The sequence below is a fragment of the Hypanus sabinus genome, chromosome 23 (assembly GCF_030144855.1).
Source record: "Hypanus sabinus isolate sHypSab1 chromosome 23, sHypSab1.hap1, whole genome shotgun sequence".
NCBI classification, from domain to species: Eukaryota; Metazoa; Chordata; class Chondrichthyes; order Myliobatiformes; family Dasyatidae; genus Hypanus; species Hypanus sabinus.
In genome coordinates this window covers 55,713,517-55,731,295 of record NC_082728.1, presented here as the reverse complement: position 1 = coordinate 55,731,295, position 17,779 = coordinate 55,713,517, and the positions used below count along the sequence as shown (strand labels likewise).

At 44.8% G+C, this 17,779-nt stretch overlaps 1 protein-coding gene across 3 annotated transcripts in view; it reads left to right on the top strand.

Annotated features, from left to right (window-relative positions):
* The window catches only part of LOC132380205 (E3 ubiquitin/ISG15 ligase TRIM25-like), a 69,873-nt gene that overhangs the window by 30,613 nt on the left and 21,481 nt on the right, over window positions 1-17,779 (top strand). For all 3 annotated transcript variants that reach the window (XM_059948906.1, XM_059948905.1, XM_059948904.1), the window contains one exon: window positions 246-426. In XM_059948906.1, coding sequence (XP_059804889.1) covers window positions 246-426 — 181 coding nt within the window. The remainder of the gene's footprint in view (window positions 1-245; window positions 427-17,779) is intronic.

Here is a 17,779-nt window from a genome sequence, read left to right as displayed (position 1 = left end):
CGACTGAGATCCCCCAGCTGATGGTTTGTTGCTCCAGATTCTAGTACCTGTAGTCTCTTGTCTCTCCAGTGTATTGTGTTTTTTTCCCCCTAGCTTGGTGAAGTTCTGTATAACTTTTCATAATCTTGTTTTGAATTTAGTTCCATCACTTTAACAGCTATAGAGAGTCTGGACTGTCCTTACAGTGGCAAAGTCTGTATTTTAATGCAAGTTCTTTTATTTGCTCCATATACACTGCCTATCAGTTCCCTCAAGAGATTGATGCACTGAAAAAAAGTTCCCAGAACCTGGAAGAGCCTATTCCAGAGCTGGCAATAGAGAACAAGCTGGACGCAGTGAAGAAGGATTTGGAGGCGATCTCCTTACTTATCTCCAAGTGCCTCCAGGGTCTCTTCAGGCAAGCTCCAGAATCAAGGAAAATTCCAGGTTAGAACTTTGTCTGGATTGTTGCTTCTATTTCTGTTAATTTCCTCCTTGGGATTAGGAAAAGATACAGGTGTCTTTTTTAGAGCGTTGCACAAGACAGTCAGCCATTCTTGTCTGGCGCGTGGTGTCAGGATTGGTCTCTTTTCGGATTAACCGGATCATTATATGAACGTTCCTGACTTGACTTTTTTTTTAATGAGGCCGAGCGGCTAGCTCGATGCTCAACCCAGCACAGGTGGAAAGCGAGCTTGGGGGTGGCCTTTGCTCCGGAGTCCAGCACTGATGCCATTGCGCCACCAGCCAGCCATATAGGTGGTGCTTTTATGTTAGATTCTGGAGTTTAAATAACAGAGCTTTGCTTCTATATTGGGATATAATCATCATATGTAACAGAACTGACACGAAAAGCCAGAGGTGATCAAACTACAAAATTTGCACTGTTAATGCAGCATTACATCCCACAGCACTTTCCACGAATGTTAGTACTCGCATCACAGAATAGTGAAGGACTGTTGGTTAGGTTATCAGGAGACTCTTCGCCGAGAGAGCAGTAGAGTTGAGGGAAGTAGTTCCAGACTGTGGTGAAGTGGAGGAAATGCCATGTAGGTGGGGTGGGGGTGATGTGGCACAAGCATTAGGAGTTCAAATATCACAATATTAGAATCAGAATCAGGTTTAATATCACTCATATACACAACACTGAGTCGTGTCATCGGTAGAAATTCTCTGATGACTCAGCAATAGTTGGGTGTATAAAGGGAGGACGGGAGGATGAATACAGGGCACTGGTGGAGGACTTTGTCAAATGGTGTAAGCTGAATCGTCTGCAGCTCAACATCAGTAAGACAAAGGAGATGGTGATGGACTTTAGGAAGACTAGGCCTGCATTGCTCCTTGTTACTATTGATTGTGAGACATGGATGCGGGAGAACCTATAAGTACCTGGGGGTGCACCTGAATGACAGACTTGAGTGGAGCACCAACAAAGAGGCTGTGTACAGTAAGGGACACAGTCGCCTTTACTTCCTGAGGAAACTGAGTTCTCTTGGAGTATGCCGGCCTGTCCTTCACAAGTTCTACCAGTCTGTTGTCACCAGTACAATCTTCTATGTGGTGGTGTGCTGGGGCAATGCCATCAACATGGGTGATGCCAACAGGCTCAATAAACTGATCAGAAAGGCTGGCTCTGTTATAGGAGTCAAACTGGACACACTGGAGGCTGTGGTAGAACAAAGTACCCTACGGAAAATCCTGTCAATTCTGGAACAGTGTTTCTCACCCTCTGCATGCCACCTTGGCTGACCAGAGGAGCACTTTTAGTCATAGACTAAGACAACTTTGCTGTTCCAAAGAGAACTATGTGAGGTAATTCTTACCCTTGGCCATTTGGCTCTATAGTGAGTTAATCTATAGGCAGGGATGACCCCCTTCCTGTTAGACTGTGGTAACTTATTTTTTTTATTCTTTCTTACTTCTCTTATAATATTTGTATATCTATGCCCTTGTAATGCGACTGTGACACTGTAATTTCCTTTGGGCTCAATAAAGTATCTATCTAGATCATAAAATTTGTTGTTTTCTGACAGCAGTACTTTGCTATACTTAATTAAAAACTTCTTGACAATATAATAAGATACTTAGTATAAAAAGTTAATTAAATAAGTAGTTCAAAAAGAGAGGCAAAAAAATGAGTGAGGTAGCGTACATGTTCATTGTCCATTCAGAAATACCTTACAAAGACATGAGAGCTGTTGGTAATGAGGGCAAACTGAAGAGATTTACGTATAGTTTTACATTCAACACTCTGCAGAAGTGCCTTGAGTGTGATGGATGGAGACATTTATCTGTACTTTGGAATTTAATAGAAATAGAAGTGATGACCTCAGTGAAATAAAAATGTAGAAATATACAGCTGATGAGTCAGTGTTTATAAAGTAGATGAAACAAGGTTTGACACTTTGGGTGGAGACCTTTACACAATGATGTGGATTTCCAGAACTTCCCGGTTTCCGGTACCAGCAATGCCCCCTTCAGTTGTATCAGAGAATGGATAGGCAACCAAGTCCACCACAGACTGAAGTAGGCTAGCTTGGGCACAAGGAAGAGATAGAATCAGCAATATTTCTTAGTATGTATGGGAAAGGAAGACTTTGGAGAATATTGAACTGAATTATAAATCCTTTGTTAATAAATCAATCAATAGTTTTCATAGCACCCACACTTCCACACCCAAGCTTTTACATTCACTTCTCAATGGCAAACTTGATTGTACTACCTCTACCTAGAGGTATTAGGCTAGCAATTCAACTGCATGAGCCACAATTGAAGTTAGATTCTTTTCCCCAGAATTAATTCCCAGGTCATTTTCCACCATCCTGCAAAAAATTTCAGGCAACCTCCATGTGTTAAGTTTGTCATTTGACCCGATTCAGTTTCCTAGTCAGTGGAGCAGAACAAGCTACCTTCCAATGGGATGGTACTTTTGGAACATGGCAGGGACTTGACCTTCTCTGCCTCTGGTGTACAGGGTTCCCTTTCATTTAATATGTCTCCACTGCAACCCCTAAACTGCTGGATCCTAGAGTACCCTAGGATCCTAGATCACTGATACAAATTTCAATCTAAGCCCCCTCTCCAGTACTGGATTCAGTGCTTGGATATCCAATTTCTTCTTCGTATATGCAGAGAATGAAGCAGTTTGTTACACTATCTGATACAAGCAAATACATCATTAACGTGCACTTTGCAGCTAAATTACTCTGTTACATTCCCAGTGTGGGATTTGATTCAACCAGAAATCTTGGTGATTACATTCCGCTCTAGAAGACTAAATAATTTTCACAGTGATTGCAATAGATTTCTGGACCCAAGTAACTTAACTCAAAGTAGGTGAGGAGCATGTAGAGAGAGCAGAGAGACAGTGTCAGATGAAATATAGTATGCAGAAGTAAGTGCTTATCATAGGATATAGTAAGAAAGATGCAGGTGCAGTAAACAATCAGCAAAATAGTACGATAGTCATTTTGCAATAAGTTGTAAAAGTATAAGGAAGTTTGTTTTTTCTGACACACCTTTAGCAAGTCTACACCTGGAATGTTGTGTGCTGGAAGTATTGCAAGTGTTGCAATGTGTAAATTCCTTTGGCAGGGTTTGCTGTACAAGAACAGAACCGATAGTGAAACACCCTAGTTTCCATGGCTGGGTAAGTCTAGGGAAGATGAGCTCAAGTCCCGCTACAATTGTGAGATTGAGACGGCTCGATCCTACTCCAAATCACGGTTTGTGTGGATGCTGAGTAATTTGCTACCCTGTTACAAATTATGAATCTTAACTAAAGGGTTAGTAAAGAATAACAAAAAGAAAAGAGCCCATTCTAACTAAACTGTCAAATGTGCACAATTTGGAACTTCTTGAGGAGATGCGAAAGGGAAAGGCTAACTTTGAGGAGATGCAAAAGGATTTAAATGGAGTAGATTGGGACAATTTGTTTTATGGGAAAAATGTAATAGAGAAATGGAGGTCATTTAAAGGTGAAATTCTGAAGGTACAGAATCTTCATGTTCCTGTTAGGTTGAAAGGAAAGGTTAAAAGTTTGAGAGAGCCATGGTTTTCAAGGGATATTGGAAACTTGGTTAGGAAAAAGAGAGATATCTACAATTAAAATAGGCAGCATGGATTAAATGAGGTGCTCGAGGAATATAATGAATGTAAGAAGAATCTTAAGGAAGAAATTAGAAAAGTTAAAAGAAGATACGAGGTTGCTTTGGCAAGTAAGGTGAAAATAAATCCAAAGGGTTTCTACAGTTATATTAACAGCAAAAAGATAGTGAGGGATAAAATTGGTCCCTTAGAGAATCAGAGTGGACAGCTATGTGCTGAGCCAAAGGAGATGGGGGAGATTTTGAACAATTTCTTTTCTTTGCTATTCACTAAGGAGAAGGATATTGAATTGTGTAAGGTAAGGGAAACAAGTTGGGAAGTTATGGAAACTATGACGATTAAAGAGGAGGAGGTACTGGCACTTTTAAGGAATATTCCTGACAGGATATTCCCTAAGACCTTGAGGGAAGTTAGTGTAGAAATAGCAAGGGCTCTGACAGAAATATTTCAAATGTCATTAGAAACGGGGATGGTGCCGGAGGATTGGCATATTGCTCATGTGGTTCCATTGTTTAAAAAGGGTTCTAAGAGTGAACCTAGCAATTATAGGCCTGTCAGTTTGACGTCAGTGGTGGGTAAATTAATGGAAAGTATTCTTAGAGATTGTATATATAATTATCTGGATAGACAGGGTCTGATTAGGAACCGTCAACTTGGATTTGTGCGTGGAAGGTCATGTTTGACAAATCTTATTGAATTTTTTGAAGAGGTTATGATGAAAGTTGACAAGCGTAAAGCAGTGTGTGTTGTCTATATAGACTTCAGTAAGGCCTTTGACAAGGTTCCGCACGGAAGGTTAGTTAGGAAGGTTCAATCATTAGGTATTAATATTGAAGTAGTAAAACGGATTCAACAGTAGCTGGATGGGAGATGCCAGAGAGTAGTGGTAGATAACTGTTTGTCAGGTTGGAGGCCGGTGACTAGTGGTGTGCCTCAGGGATCTGTACTGGGTCCAATGTTGTTTGTCAGATACATTAATTAATGCCTGTTGGGAAGTGGCCTGGTCGAGGGAAGTGCCTGGTGTGAAAAGTACTAGTCTTTGGCTCGAGAGTCTTCAGCGAGGAGACTACGCCAGGCACAATTGCAGAGGGTGAAGACATGACCGCTAAGCTGATTCAGTGTGCTACGTGCATGATGTGGGAGGTCAAGGACATTGATGGTACACTGCTACAGCTGTGGAAAGTGTGTCCAGATTCAGCTTCTGAAGGAGCATGTTGCAGCACTGAAGAAAGAATTGGATGACCTCAGGTATATCCACGAAAACGAGGGTTTTCTGGACAGGACCTACAGTGAGGTCGTTACACCGAGGATACCAGAAGAGAGAAAGGGGTCGACGATGAGGAAGGTAAGGATGCTTGAAGTACAGGAGACCCCAGGGGTTGTGAACAGGTTCACCTTCTTGGAAGCTGTCAGGACAGAAGATTCTGCCAGTCTGAGAGGCGGACAAGTCTGCGAGCCGAAAATTGGTGCAGAAGCGGAGCCGAGAAGTCAGACATCAGGAAGAGCCGTGATAGTAGGGGACTCCATAATAAGAGGTACGGAAAGGGGTTTCTGCGGCAACAGGCGAGATTTAAGGATGGTGTGTTGCCTCCCCGGTGCTAGGATCCAGGACATCACGGACCGATTGCAGGGAATCCTCAAGGGTGAAGGTGAACAGCCGGAAGTGGTAGTGCATGTCGGCACAAATGACATCGGGAAGTAGAGGAAGGACATTCTGCAGTGGGTCTTCAGAGAACTCGGAAGAAGGCTGAAAAGCAGGACTTCCAGGGTGGTTATCTCCGGTTTGCTTCCAGTTCCTCGTGCTGGAGAGGGCAGAAACAGGGAGATAATGGATCTGAATGTGTGGGTGAGGAACTGGTGCAGGAAGCAAGGGTTTACATTCTTGGATCACTGGGATCTGTTTTGGGGTAGGGATGAATTGTACAAAAGGGATGGGTTGCACCTTAATTGGTGGGGGACCAGCATTCTGGCAGATAGGTTTGCCACTGCAACACGGATGTGTTTAAACTAAGTAGTGGGGGGTGGGGGGGGATGAACTGGAAATATAAGGATGGAGTTAAAGGGAAAGTGAAAATAAGAAAAGTTAAAAAGGACAACAGAATCAATGGAGTAGAAAGCTCAAGAAGAGATCATACAGAATGGCCAAGTGAAATAGGAATTGATATGAAAGGAGAGGGGAGTACTGAATTAAAAGTATTATATATGAATGCACAAAGTATAAGGAATAAAGTTAGATGAGCTTGAGGCTCAGTTGGAAATTGGCAAGTACGATGTTGTGGGAATAACTGAGACATGGCTTCAAGCGGACAGAGCCTGGGAAATGAATATTCAAGGATATTCATCTTATCGAAAGGACAGACTGACTGGCAGAGGGGGTGGGGTGGCTCTGTTGGTGAAGAATAATATTCAGTCCCTTGCGAGGGGAGACATAGAATCTGGGGATGTAAAGTCAGTATGGATAGAACTGAGGAATTCTAAGGGTAGAGAGACCCTAATGGGAGTTATCTACAGGCCCTCAAACAGTAGTCTGGATGTAGGGTGTAAGTTGAATGAAAAGTTAAAATTGTCATGTCGCAAAGGTAATGATACAATTGTCATGGGGGATTTCAACGTGCAGGTAGACTGGGAGAATCAGAATGGTACTGGACCCCAAGAAAGGGAGTTTGTGGAGTGCCTCCGAGATGGATTCTTAGAACAGCTTGTACTGGAGCCTACCAGGGAGAAGGCAATTCTAGATTTAGTGTTGTGCAATGAACCGGATTTGATCAGGGACCTTGAGGTAAAGGAACCATTAGGAGGTAGTGACCATAATATGATATGTTTTAACCTACAATTTGAGAAGGAGAAGGGAAAATCGGATGTGTCAGTATTACAGTTGAACAAAGGGAACTATGGAGCTATGAGGGAGGAGCTGGCCAAAGTTCAATGGAACAATACCCTAGCAGGGAAGACAGTGGAACAAAAATGGCAGGTATTTCTGGGAATAATGCAGGAGGTGCAGGATCGGTTCATGCCAAAAAGGAAGAAAGATCCTAAGGGGAATAAGGGGCAGCCGTGGCTGATGAGGGAAGTAAAGGACAGTATAAAAATAAAAGAGAAGTATAACATAGCAAAGATGAGCAGGACCAGAGGACTGGGAAGCTTTTAAAGAGCAACAGAAGATAACAAAAAAGGCAATACACTAAGAAAAAATGAGGTACGAAGGTAAACTAGCCAAGAATATAAAGGAGGATAGTAAAAGCTTCTTTAGGTATGTAAATAGCAAAAAAAAAATAGTTAAGACCAAAATTGGGCCATTGGAAGACAGAAACGGGTGAATTTATTATGGGGAACAAGGAAATGGCAGATGAGTTGAACAGGTACTTTGGATCTGTCTTCACCAGGGAAGACACAAACAATCTCCCAGATGTAATAGTGGCCAAAGGAACTAGGGTAAAGGATGAATTGAAGGAAATTTATATTAGGCAAGAAACGGTGTTGGATAGACTGTTGAGTCTGAAGGCTGATAAGTCCCCGGGACCTGATGGTCTGCATCCCAGGGTACTTAAAGAGGTGGCTCTAGAAATTGTGGATGCATTGGTAATCATTTTTCAAAGTTCTATAGTTTCAGGAACAGTTCTTGCTGATTGGAGGGTGGCTAATGTCCCACTTTTCAAGAAAGGAGGGAGAGAGAATACGGAATTATAGACTGACAACACACACAGAATGCTGGTGGAACACAGCATTATGTGTGTGCTGTTGTTTGAATTTCCAGCATCTGCAGATTTCCTCGTGTTTGCGAATTATAGACCGGTTAGCCTGACGTCAGTGGTGGGAAAGATACTGGAGTAAATTATAAAGGAGGAAATTACGACACAGTTGGATAGCAGTAGAAGGATCAGTCCGAGTCAGCATAGATTTATGAAGGGAAAACCATGCTTGACTAATCTTTTGGAGTTTTTTGAGGATGTAACTATGAAAATGGACAAGGGAGAGCCATTGGATGTAGTGTACCTGGACTTCCAGAAAGCTTTTGATAAAGTCCCACATAGGAGATTAGTGGGCAAAATTAGGGCACATGGTATTGGGGGCAGGGTACTGACATGGATTGAAAATTGGCTGGCTGACAGGAAACAAAGAGTAGTGATTAACAGGTCCCTTTCAGAATGGCAGGCTGTGACCAGTGGGGTACCGCAAGGTTCGGTGCTGGGACCGCAGCTGTTTACAATATACATTAATGATTTAGATGAAGGGATTAAAAGTAACATTAGCAAATCTGCTGATGACACAAAGCTGAGTGGCAGTGTGAAATGTCAGGAGGATGTTATGAGAATGCATGGTGACTTGGACAGGTTGGGTGAGTGGGCAAATGTACGGCAGATGCAGTTTAATGTGGATAAATGTGAGGTTATCCACTTTGGTGGCAAGAACAGGAAGGCAGATTACTATCTAAATGGAGTCAAGTTAGGAAAAGGGGAAGTACAACGAGATCTAGGTGTTCTTGTACATCAGTCAATGAAAGTAAGCATGCAGGTACAGCAGGCAGTGAAGAAAGCTAATGGCATGCTGGCTTTTATAACAAGAGGAATTGAGTATAGGAGTAAAGAGGTCCTTCTGCAGCTGTACAGGGCCCTGGTGAGACCCCACCTGGAGTATTGTGTGCAGTTTTGGTCTCCAAATTTGAGGAAGGACATTCTTGCTACTGAGGGAGTGCAGCGTAGGTTCACAAGGTTAATTCCAAGAATGGTGGGACTGTCATATGTTGAAAGATTGGACTGACTGGGCTTGTATACACTGGAATTTAGAAGGATGAGAGGGGATCTGATTGAAACGTATAAGATTATTAAGGGATTGGACACACTGGAGGCAGGAAGCATGTTCCCCCTGATGGGTGAGTCCAGAACTAGAGGCCACAGTTTAAGAATAAGGGGTAGCCCATTTAGAACTGAGATGCGGAAAAACTTTTTCACCCAGAGAGTGGTGGATATGTGGAATGCTCTGCCCCAGAAGACAGTGGAGGCCAAGTCTCTGGATGCATTCAAGAGAGAGTTAGATAGAGCTCTTATAGATAGCGGGGTCAAGGGATATGGGGAGAGGGCAGGAATGGGGTACTGATTGTGTATGATCAGCCGTGATCACAGTGATTGGTGGTGCTGGCTAGAAGGGCCGAATGGCCTACTCCTGCACCTACTGTCTATTGTCTAATAATGATCTGGATGATGGGGTGGTAAATTGGATTAGTAAGTATGCAGATGATACTAAGGTAGGTGGCATTGTGGATAATGAAGTAGGTTTTCAAAGTTTGCAGAGACATTTAGGCTAGTTAGAAGAGTGGGCTGAAAGATGGCAGATGGAGTTTAATGCTGATAAGTGTGAGGTACTACATTTTGGTAGGAATAATCCAAATAGGACATACATGGTAAATGGTAGGGTGTTGAAGAATGCAGTAGAACAGAGTGATCTAGGAATAATGGTGTATAGTTCCCTGAAGGTGGAATCTCATGTTGGATAGGATGGTGAAGAAAGCTTTTGGTATGCTGGCCTTTATAAATCAGTGCGTTGAGTATAGGAATTGGGATGTAATGTTAAAATAGTACAAGGTATTGCTAAGGCTGAATTTGGAGTATTGTGTACAGTTCTGGTCACTGAATTATAGGGAAGATGTCAACAAAATAGAGAGAGTACAGAGAAGATTTACTAGAATGTTACCTGGGTTTCAGCACCTAAGTTACAGGGAAAGGATGAACAAGTTAGGTCTTTATTCTTTGGTGCGTAGAAAGTTGAGGGGGGACTTGATAGAGGTATTTAAAATTATGAGGGGCATAGATAGAGTTGACGTGGATAGGCTCTTTGCATTGAGAGTAGGGAAGATTCATACAAGAGGACATGAGTTGAGATTCAGGGGGCAAAAGTTTAAGGGTAACACGAGGGGGAATTTCTTTACTCAGAGAGTGGTAGCTGTGTGGAACGAGCTTCCAGTAGAAGTGGTAGAGGCAGGTTCGGTATTGTCATTTAAAGTAAAATTGGATAGGTATATGGACAGGATAGGAATGGAGGGTTATGGGCTGAGTGCGGGTCAGTAGGAGTAAGCGTTTGGCACAGACTAGAAGGGCTGAGATGGCCTATTTCCGTGCTGTAATTGTTATATGGTTATAAATCTTGAACTTTTCTGTCGCTTGTGCACTGGGCCCTCGGTCAACGTGAAAGCACACACCACCTTCTGAACGTCCCTCACAATCCATCTCGAACAAACGGGTCTCCCACCGAATCATATGCTACAACCGGGACTCCCCAGCATCTTCCCTCTTCATCTCCTCTCGTTCAAAAGCCCAAGACCAACCTCGGTGTTCTTCACCAGAGAAACCTCCCCTTAATTCAACCATCCTAATTGGATGGCAGACATTTCTCCTCATCTCTTATCTTCAACAATAACTCAAACAAGCTGAAAACAAAACAGACTACTCTTACAGAACTGCCAAAATGAAGTACATACAGCATTGCAGTAAAAATATTAACCAGGGCATTACAATAGGAATGACCAACACACACTGAATTTAGAAAAAAAAGAGGCGTGACTATTTTGAAACCCAAGTCTGCATTTTATTATCAAGGAAGATGTCTGAAAGGACTTCTTCCCTTGTCTGGAGAGTAGAGAACTCGGTGGCAGAGTCTCAAAAGGGATCAGTGATTTTTGGACCGAGAGGGGGATATTTCTCCAGATATTTCTCCTGGAAATCTGTGAATGGTGAATGAGATATCTTATGGGAGTTAAGGGAATATAATTCTTCCTGATTACGATTATTGCACAATCCCTTCTGTTGCTGAGACATTGAGCTCCGAATTCCCTCCGTCTTTACAACCACCCTCCCCCCACCAAGCTCTCAAACAGAATGTTACATTGTTTATGGGAATGTGCACAAATTGTCTGCCACAGTTGAATGAAGAACAAACAGTTTTCTTTTAGAACTCAGTGGGTCAAGCAGCATCTGTGGGGGAGTGGGGATAGTTGGAGGGAAGAATTGTCGATGTTCAGGGTTTCACCAACCCCCCCCCCCCCCAGCTCTGTCTAGTCCTAAATCTCCTCTCACCCTTTCTTTATTGTATGCTGCCCAAGATCTACAAACCTGACAGCCTGCTCTTCCCACTGAACTCATTTCCACGTATTTACTTAAGCCCATCACCCCTGCTGGAGTATAGACCACTGACAGAGTCCTCTGTCCTGGTCCAGTCTTTCAAGTTGTCCCAGGTGTTGCCCATCTTTGAAGATCCTTCCTTTCTCAGGGATGGGTCTTTGGAGCTTCAACTGGTGTTTCTGTGCCTCTGTTTTTTTTTTAAGCGGGTTGAAGTTGCTAGCCCCTCACCCAACCCTCCTCCTTTTGCAGCTAGGCCTGGGTGCCTCGCATGCCTTGATAACATTTTGTCCTCCTTGGTTCAGTCGCTTCCCCCCAGCTCTGAGACACTTCACATGTTCTCAAGATCGAGATCTTCCCTCCAACCATCCCCACTCCCCCACAGATGCTGCTTGACCCACTGAGTTCTAAAAGAAAACTGTTTGTTCTTCATTAAACTGTGGTAGACAATTTTTGCACATTCCCATAAACAATGTAACATCCTGTTTGAGAGCTTGGTAGGGGGGGTGGTTGTAAAGACGGAGGGAATTCGGAGCTCAGTGTCTCAGCAACAGAAGGGATCGTGCAGTAATCGTATTCGGGAAGAACCAATCACTGACCCTGATTGCCCCATTTTCAGGATGTCTAATTCCTGTATACTTCTGTCTCCCATCTGGAAGGCGAAGCGCTCTGCTCTTTTCAGTCAGCATCTCTAACCAGTTACCCTCCACTGACGAAACTGGTCCTCACACTCAACGATTTCTCTTTTGGCTCCTAATTGCTCCAAACCCAAGACGTAGCCATGGGCACCCTCACATACCCCAGCTACATGTGCCTTTTTGTTAGCTACGTGGAACAGTCAATGTTCCAAGCCCACATTGGTAACTCTCTCCGAATTTTTCTACGCTACGTTGACAATTGCATTGGTGCTGCTTCCTGCAGCCATGCTGAGCTCATCTTTTTTATCAACTTTGCTTCCAAATTCCACCCTGCCCTTAAATTAATTTGGTCCATCTCTGTCTCTCCCTCTCCCCTTTCTTGATGTCTCTGTCCCGTCCTCTGGAATATTCCAGAACATCTCAGATGAACTCCTCCGTCAAAAAACAGGGTTTCCTTTTTACCACCATCCATTCTGCCCTCATCTACATATCCCTTTACTTAAAATTGTTCGGAGAGACAGTGTGGAACAGGCCCTTCTGGCTGAACAAGTAGCACTACCTAGCAACCCACCTAAACACAGAACAATTTTACAATGACCAATTAACCCGTACATCTTTGGACTGTGGGAGGAAACTGGAGCACCTGGAAGAAACCCAGGTGGTCATGGGAGAGCGTACAGTCAGTGTTGGAATTGAACTCCAAACTCTGACAGGAGACGACTGAAGGCCATGGAAGAAAGAAAATTGTGGGGAGCACCAGAGGGAGGAGATGGTCAGGCAAGGAGATAATGTGAGAGAAGGAAAAGAGAATGGAGAATGGTGAAGGGGGAAGGAGGGTCATTACCTGAAGTTCAAGAAATCAATGTTCATGCCGTCAGGTTAGAAGGTACCCAGACGGAATATAAGGTATTATTCCTCCAGCCTGAGTGTGGCCTCATCAGAACAGTATCATATCAGAATGGGAATTGGAATTAAAATGGATGGCTACTGGGAGATCCTGCTTTTTCTGATGGATAGAGCGTAGCCGTCTCCCAGTCTACACCAGTCTCATCTATGTACAGCTAAGACCTATAAGTAGGTGAAAGCACTGAACACTGGACATGGAGGCTGGTGGAGTGGTAGGTGAGAACAAGAGGAACCCTATCCTTGTGGGGTGGCAGGAGGATCCAGTAAGAGCAGATATGCGTGACATGGAAGAGATGCAGTTGAGGACAGCATTGATGGGGGAGGAAGGGAAGCCCCTTTCTTTGAAGAAGAACGTCTCCTTTCTGGAATGAAAAGCCTCATCCTGAGAGTAGATGTGGCAGATACAAAGGAATTGAGAGCAGGGATGGCAATTTTACAATTAATAGAGTGGGAGGAGGTATAATCCAGGTAGCTGTAAGAATCATTGGATTTGTAATAGACATCAGTAGGTAAGCTGTCTCCAGAGAAAGGGACAGAGAAATTGAGAAAGGGGAGGGAAGTTTCCATCATCCAATTCATTAAAATATAACATGAAAAGAAGTGGCCCCAACATCCAACTCTGTAGAACATCACTATTCGCTAGTAGCCAACCAGAAAAGGCCCCATTTATTCCCACTTTTGGCTGTCTGCCAGTCAGCCAATCTTCTATCCATGCTAGTAGTATCACGTCTTGTTTAGCAGCCTTACGTGCTGCACCTTGTCAAAGGCCTTCTAAAAATCCAAGTAATAAAGGCACCATCAACAGCATCCCAGGGCATATTGAAAACCCAGGCTCTAGCGCCATCACCGCGTGTTCCGACGACCATGGACAGCTTCAAAGTGATTGTGCAACCACCAACTGCGACTCCAGGCCGGGTCTTCACACGCTGCGATTGTGTCTCCCGTCTCCCCTTCCCCCACCACCACTCTGCAATCCCCTCTCCCTCAGATCCCATCGTCAGTTCCTGGGCCCTCAGAGGCTCCATCTTCCTCTCACTCCAACCCTTCCCTCTCCACTGACACTACCAGCCTCCCTCCCCCCTCTGTTCCCATCTCCCATCCGTGCCGGATCTTTACCATTCCCTCTGACCTTCAACTCTCTGAGGCAGTGCGCTCTGTCCTCAGTAAGGGCCTCAGCTTTGTCCCCCTTCGCCCACACCTCAGCGAGTTCTGCGTACACCATGACGCTGAACTCTTCTTCTGCCGGCTCCGTCTCCGAACTTACTTCTTTGACAAGGACTCTCCTACCACCACCGATGACCCCTTCTCCCGTCTTCAACCCTCCTCCTCTTCATGGACACCCCGCTCTGGTCTTCTGCCTGCTCTGGATCTCTTTATTGCTAGTTGCCGACGGTACATCAACTGTCTCGACTTCACTGCACCCTGTTCCAATTCCAACCTCACTCCTTCCAAACGCTCTGCTCTCCGCTCCCTCCGCACCAATCCCAACCTCACTATAAAACCTGCTGATAAGGGGGGAGCTGTTGTTGTCTGGCGTACTGACCTCTACCTGGCCGAGGCACAGCAACAACTTTCTGATACCTCCTCTTATTTACCCCTTGATCATGACCCCACTAAAGATCACCAGGCCATTGTCTCCGATACCATCACCAACCTTATCAGCTCAGGGGATCTCCCATCCACTGCCACCAACCTCATAGTTCCCACACCCCGCACTTCCCGTTTCTACCTCCTACCCAAGATCCACAAACCTGCCTGTCCAGGTAGACCTATTACCTCAGCTTGCTCCTGCCCCACTGAACTCATTTCTGCATACCTTGACACTGTCTTATCCCCCCCCCCCCCATTCAATCTCTTCCCACTTATGTTCGTGACACTTCTCATGCTTTGAATTTTTTCAATGATTTTAAGTTCCTTGGCCTCCGCCGCCTTATTTTCACCATGGACGTCCAGTTCCTATATACCTCCATCCCCCACCGAGATGGTCTCGAAGCTTTTCGCTTCTTTTTGGATTCCAGACCTAACTAATTCCCCTCTACCACCACTCTCCTCCGTCTAGTGGAATTAGTTCTTACTCTCAATAATTTCTCCTTTGGCTCCTCCCACTTCCTCCAAACCAAGGGTGTAGCCATGGGCACCCGTATGGGTCCCAGTTATGCCTGCCTTTTTGTTGACTTTGTGGAACAGTCCATGTTCCAAGTCCATATGGGTATCCGTCCCCCTCTCTTCCTTCACTACATCGATGACTACATTGGCGCTGCCTCCTGCACACATGCTGAGCTCGTTGACTTCATTAACTTTACCTCTAGCTTTCACCCTGCCCTCAAATTTACCTGGTCCATTTCCGACATCTCCCTCCCCTTTCTTGATCTTTCTGTCTCCATCTCTGGAGATGGCTTATCTACTGATATCTACTATAAGCCTACAGACTCTCACAGCTACCTGGACTATTCCTCTTCCCACCCCATCTCTTACAAAAATGCTATCCCCTTCTCACAATTCCTCCGTCTCTGCCGCATCTGCTCTCAGGATGAGGCTTTACATTCCAGGATGAAGGAGATGTCTTCCTTTTTTAAACAAAGGTGCTTCCCTTCTTCCACCATCAACTCTGCTCTCAAACGCATCTCTCCCATTTCCCGCACATCTGCCCTCACTCCACCCACCTGCCACCCCACTCGGGATAGGGTTCCCCTTGTCCGCACTTACCACCCCACCAGCCTCCAGGTGCAACGTATAATTCTTCGTAACTTCCACCACCTCCAATGGGATCCCACTACTAAGCACATCTTTCCCTTCCCCGCTCTTTCTGCTTTCCGCAGGGATCGCTCCCTACGTGACTCCCTTGTCCACTCGTCCCCCCCATCCCTTCCCACTGATCTCCCTCCTGGCACTTATCATTGTAAGCGGAACAAGTGCTACACCTGCTCTTACACTTCCTCCCTCACCACCATTCAGGGCCTCAGACAGTCCTTCCAGGTGAGGCGACACTTCACCTGTGAGTCGGCTGGTATGGTATACTGCGTCCGGTGCTCTCAGTGTGGCCTTTTATATATTGGTGAGACCCGACGCAGACTGGGAGACCATTTCTCTGAACACCTATGCTTGGTCCGACAGAGAAAGCAGGAACTCCCAGTGGCCACACATTTTAATTCCACGTCCCATTCCCATTCTGATGTGTCTATCCATGGCCTCCTCTACTATCAAGATGAGGCCACACTCAGGTTGGAGGAACAACACCTTATAGCCTCCAACCTGATGTCATGAACATTGACTTCTCTAACTTCTGTTAATGCCCCTCCTCCACTTCTTACCCCATCCCTGACATATTTAGTTGTTTGTTTTTTTCCTCCCTCTCTGCCCATCACTCTGCCTGTTCTCCATCTCCCTCTGTGCTCCCCCCTCCCCTTGTTTTTCTCCCGAGGCCTCCCTTCCCATGATCCTTTCCCTTCTCCAGCTCTGTATCACTTTTGCAAATCACCTTTCCAGCTCTTAGCTTCATCCCACCCCCTCCAGTCTTCTATCATTTCACATTTCCTCCTCCCCCCACTACTTTCAAATCTCTTACTATCTTTCTTTTCAGTTAGTCCTGACGAAGGATCTTGGCCCGAAATGTTGACAGTGCTTCTCCTTATAGATGCTGCCTGGCCTGCTGCATTCCACCAGCATTTTGTGTGTGTTGTTTGAATTTCCAGCATCTGCAGATTTACTCATGTTTGCTTAATAAAGGCTCTGATCCTGTCATTGTGCTGCCCTGAGTTTGCCCATTCTCTGTTTTCTTCGGGTATCTGTTTCCCCACATCTCAAACGTATGCTGGTAAATTCATGTCACAATAAATTGTCCCATAGAGCAGGTAAATACTGGAAGAACCAAGAGGGAATTAATAGAGAATAATTCACAGTGGTGTGGGGAATAAGGAGAGGGAGAAGGGACTGATGGAAGCTGGGATGGGATTGATGGGCTGAATGGCTTGCCACTGTCCTAGTAAAATCTGTTAAAACAGAGACCTACTATAGAGAGCAAGGTTATCAACTTGCCCTGCATCAGAAAACATACAGTATACTTTTCTTTCTGAGGGATGTGTTACCACCAATATCTGCTCCAGTAGGGCATACTGCACAGTATATTACCACTGTCATGTTAAGGGAATACTAATTATAAAAACCTTTTCTGTACATTCAGTACAGCTGGCCAATGGAAGGATGAGACATTGCTGGGTAATACCACAGCTACATTGTGTTGGGTTCTCATGCACAGTAAAGGGAAGTAAGGCAAGGAACACTAGATCTTGACCCTCTTGCATCAAAATTCAGTTGTGACCTTGGTTAGCACGAGATCCCTCTGTAAAGGAAAGTTGGAAGGTGGAGTGGGAGCTGGCTGGGTTTATGCAGAGATGTTCTGATAGTTGGGGTTAGGGTGGGAGTGAGGGCAGAGGGTTCTTTGGAGAGAGAATGGGAGTTGAGGGTGTGTGGGTGTGCGTTGGGTGTGTTGGGATCATGTGTGTTTGAGGTTGGATACATTGGGAGTGCTGGGGTTTATGGTCACAGTGTGTTGTCTAGCCAGGGATAGTTCCTACCAGAAATCTTCACTTTGAGGCAAGCTTAAATATGTTGTGGAGTTCACAGCAAAATCCTGGCCCAGGGGTTGATCTTCACAGGTTGGGTTGGTGAGATTATATGGGATAAAGGGGGATCATATATTGATTTTATTGGTAACTGCTTCTATGCTCCATTAGAATTTTGTATCTTTCAATTGCAGTTAAACTTGAGAGTGCATTGGCCCAATTTGCTGTATCTCCCTTCTAGGACAAATACCCAATCCCAGGAAATCAATCCACTGAACTTTTATTGCTTTCTCTTTATTACAAGAATATGCCTCCTGAAGTAGGGGGGCCAGACCAGTACACAAAACACCAGTCTCAACAGAGCTCTATAATTGTAAGGAAAGTGTCCTTTTGAACTGTAGGCAGCCAGAGTATGATGCAACAGAGGCTTGTAATCACCTCCAGGGCATTTGCACCTCTCTGTGTAGAAGGGAAATTG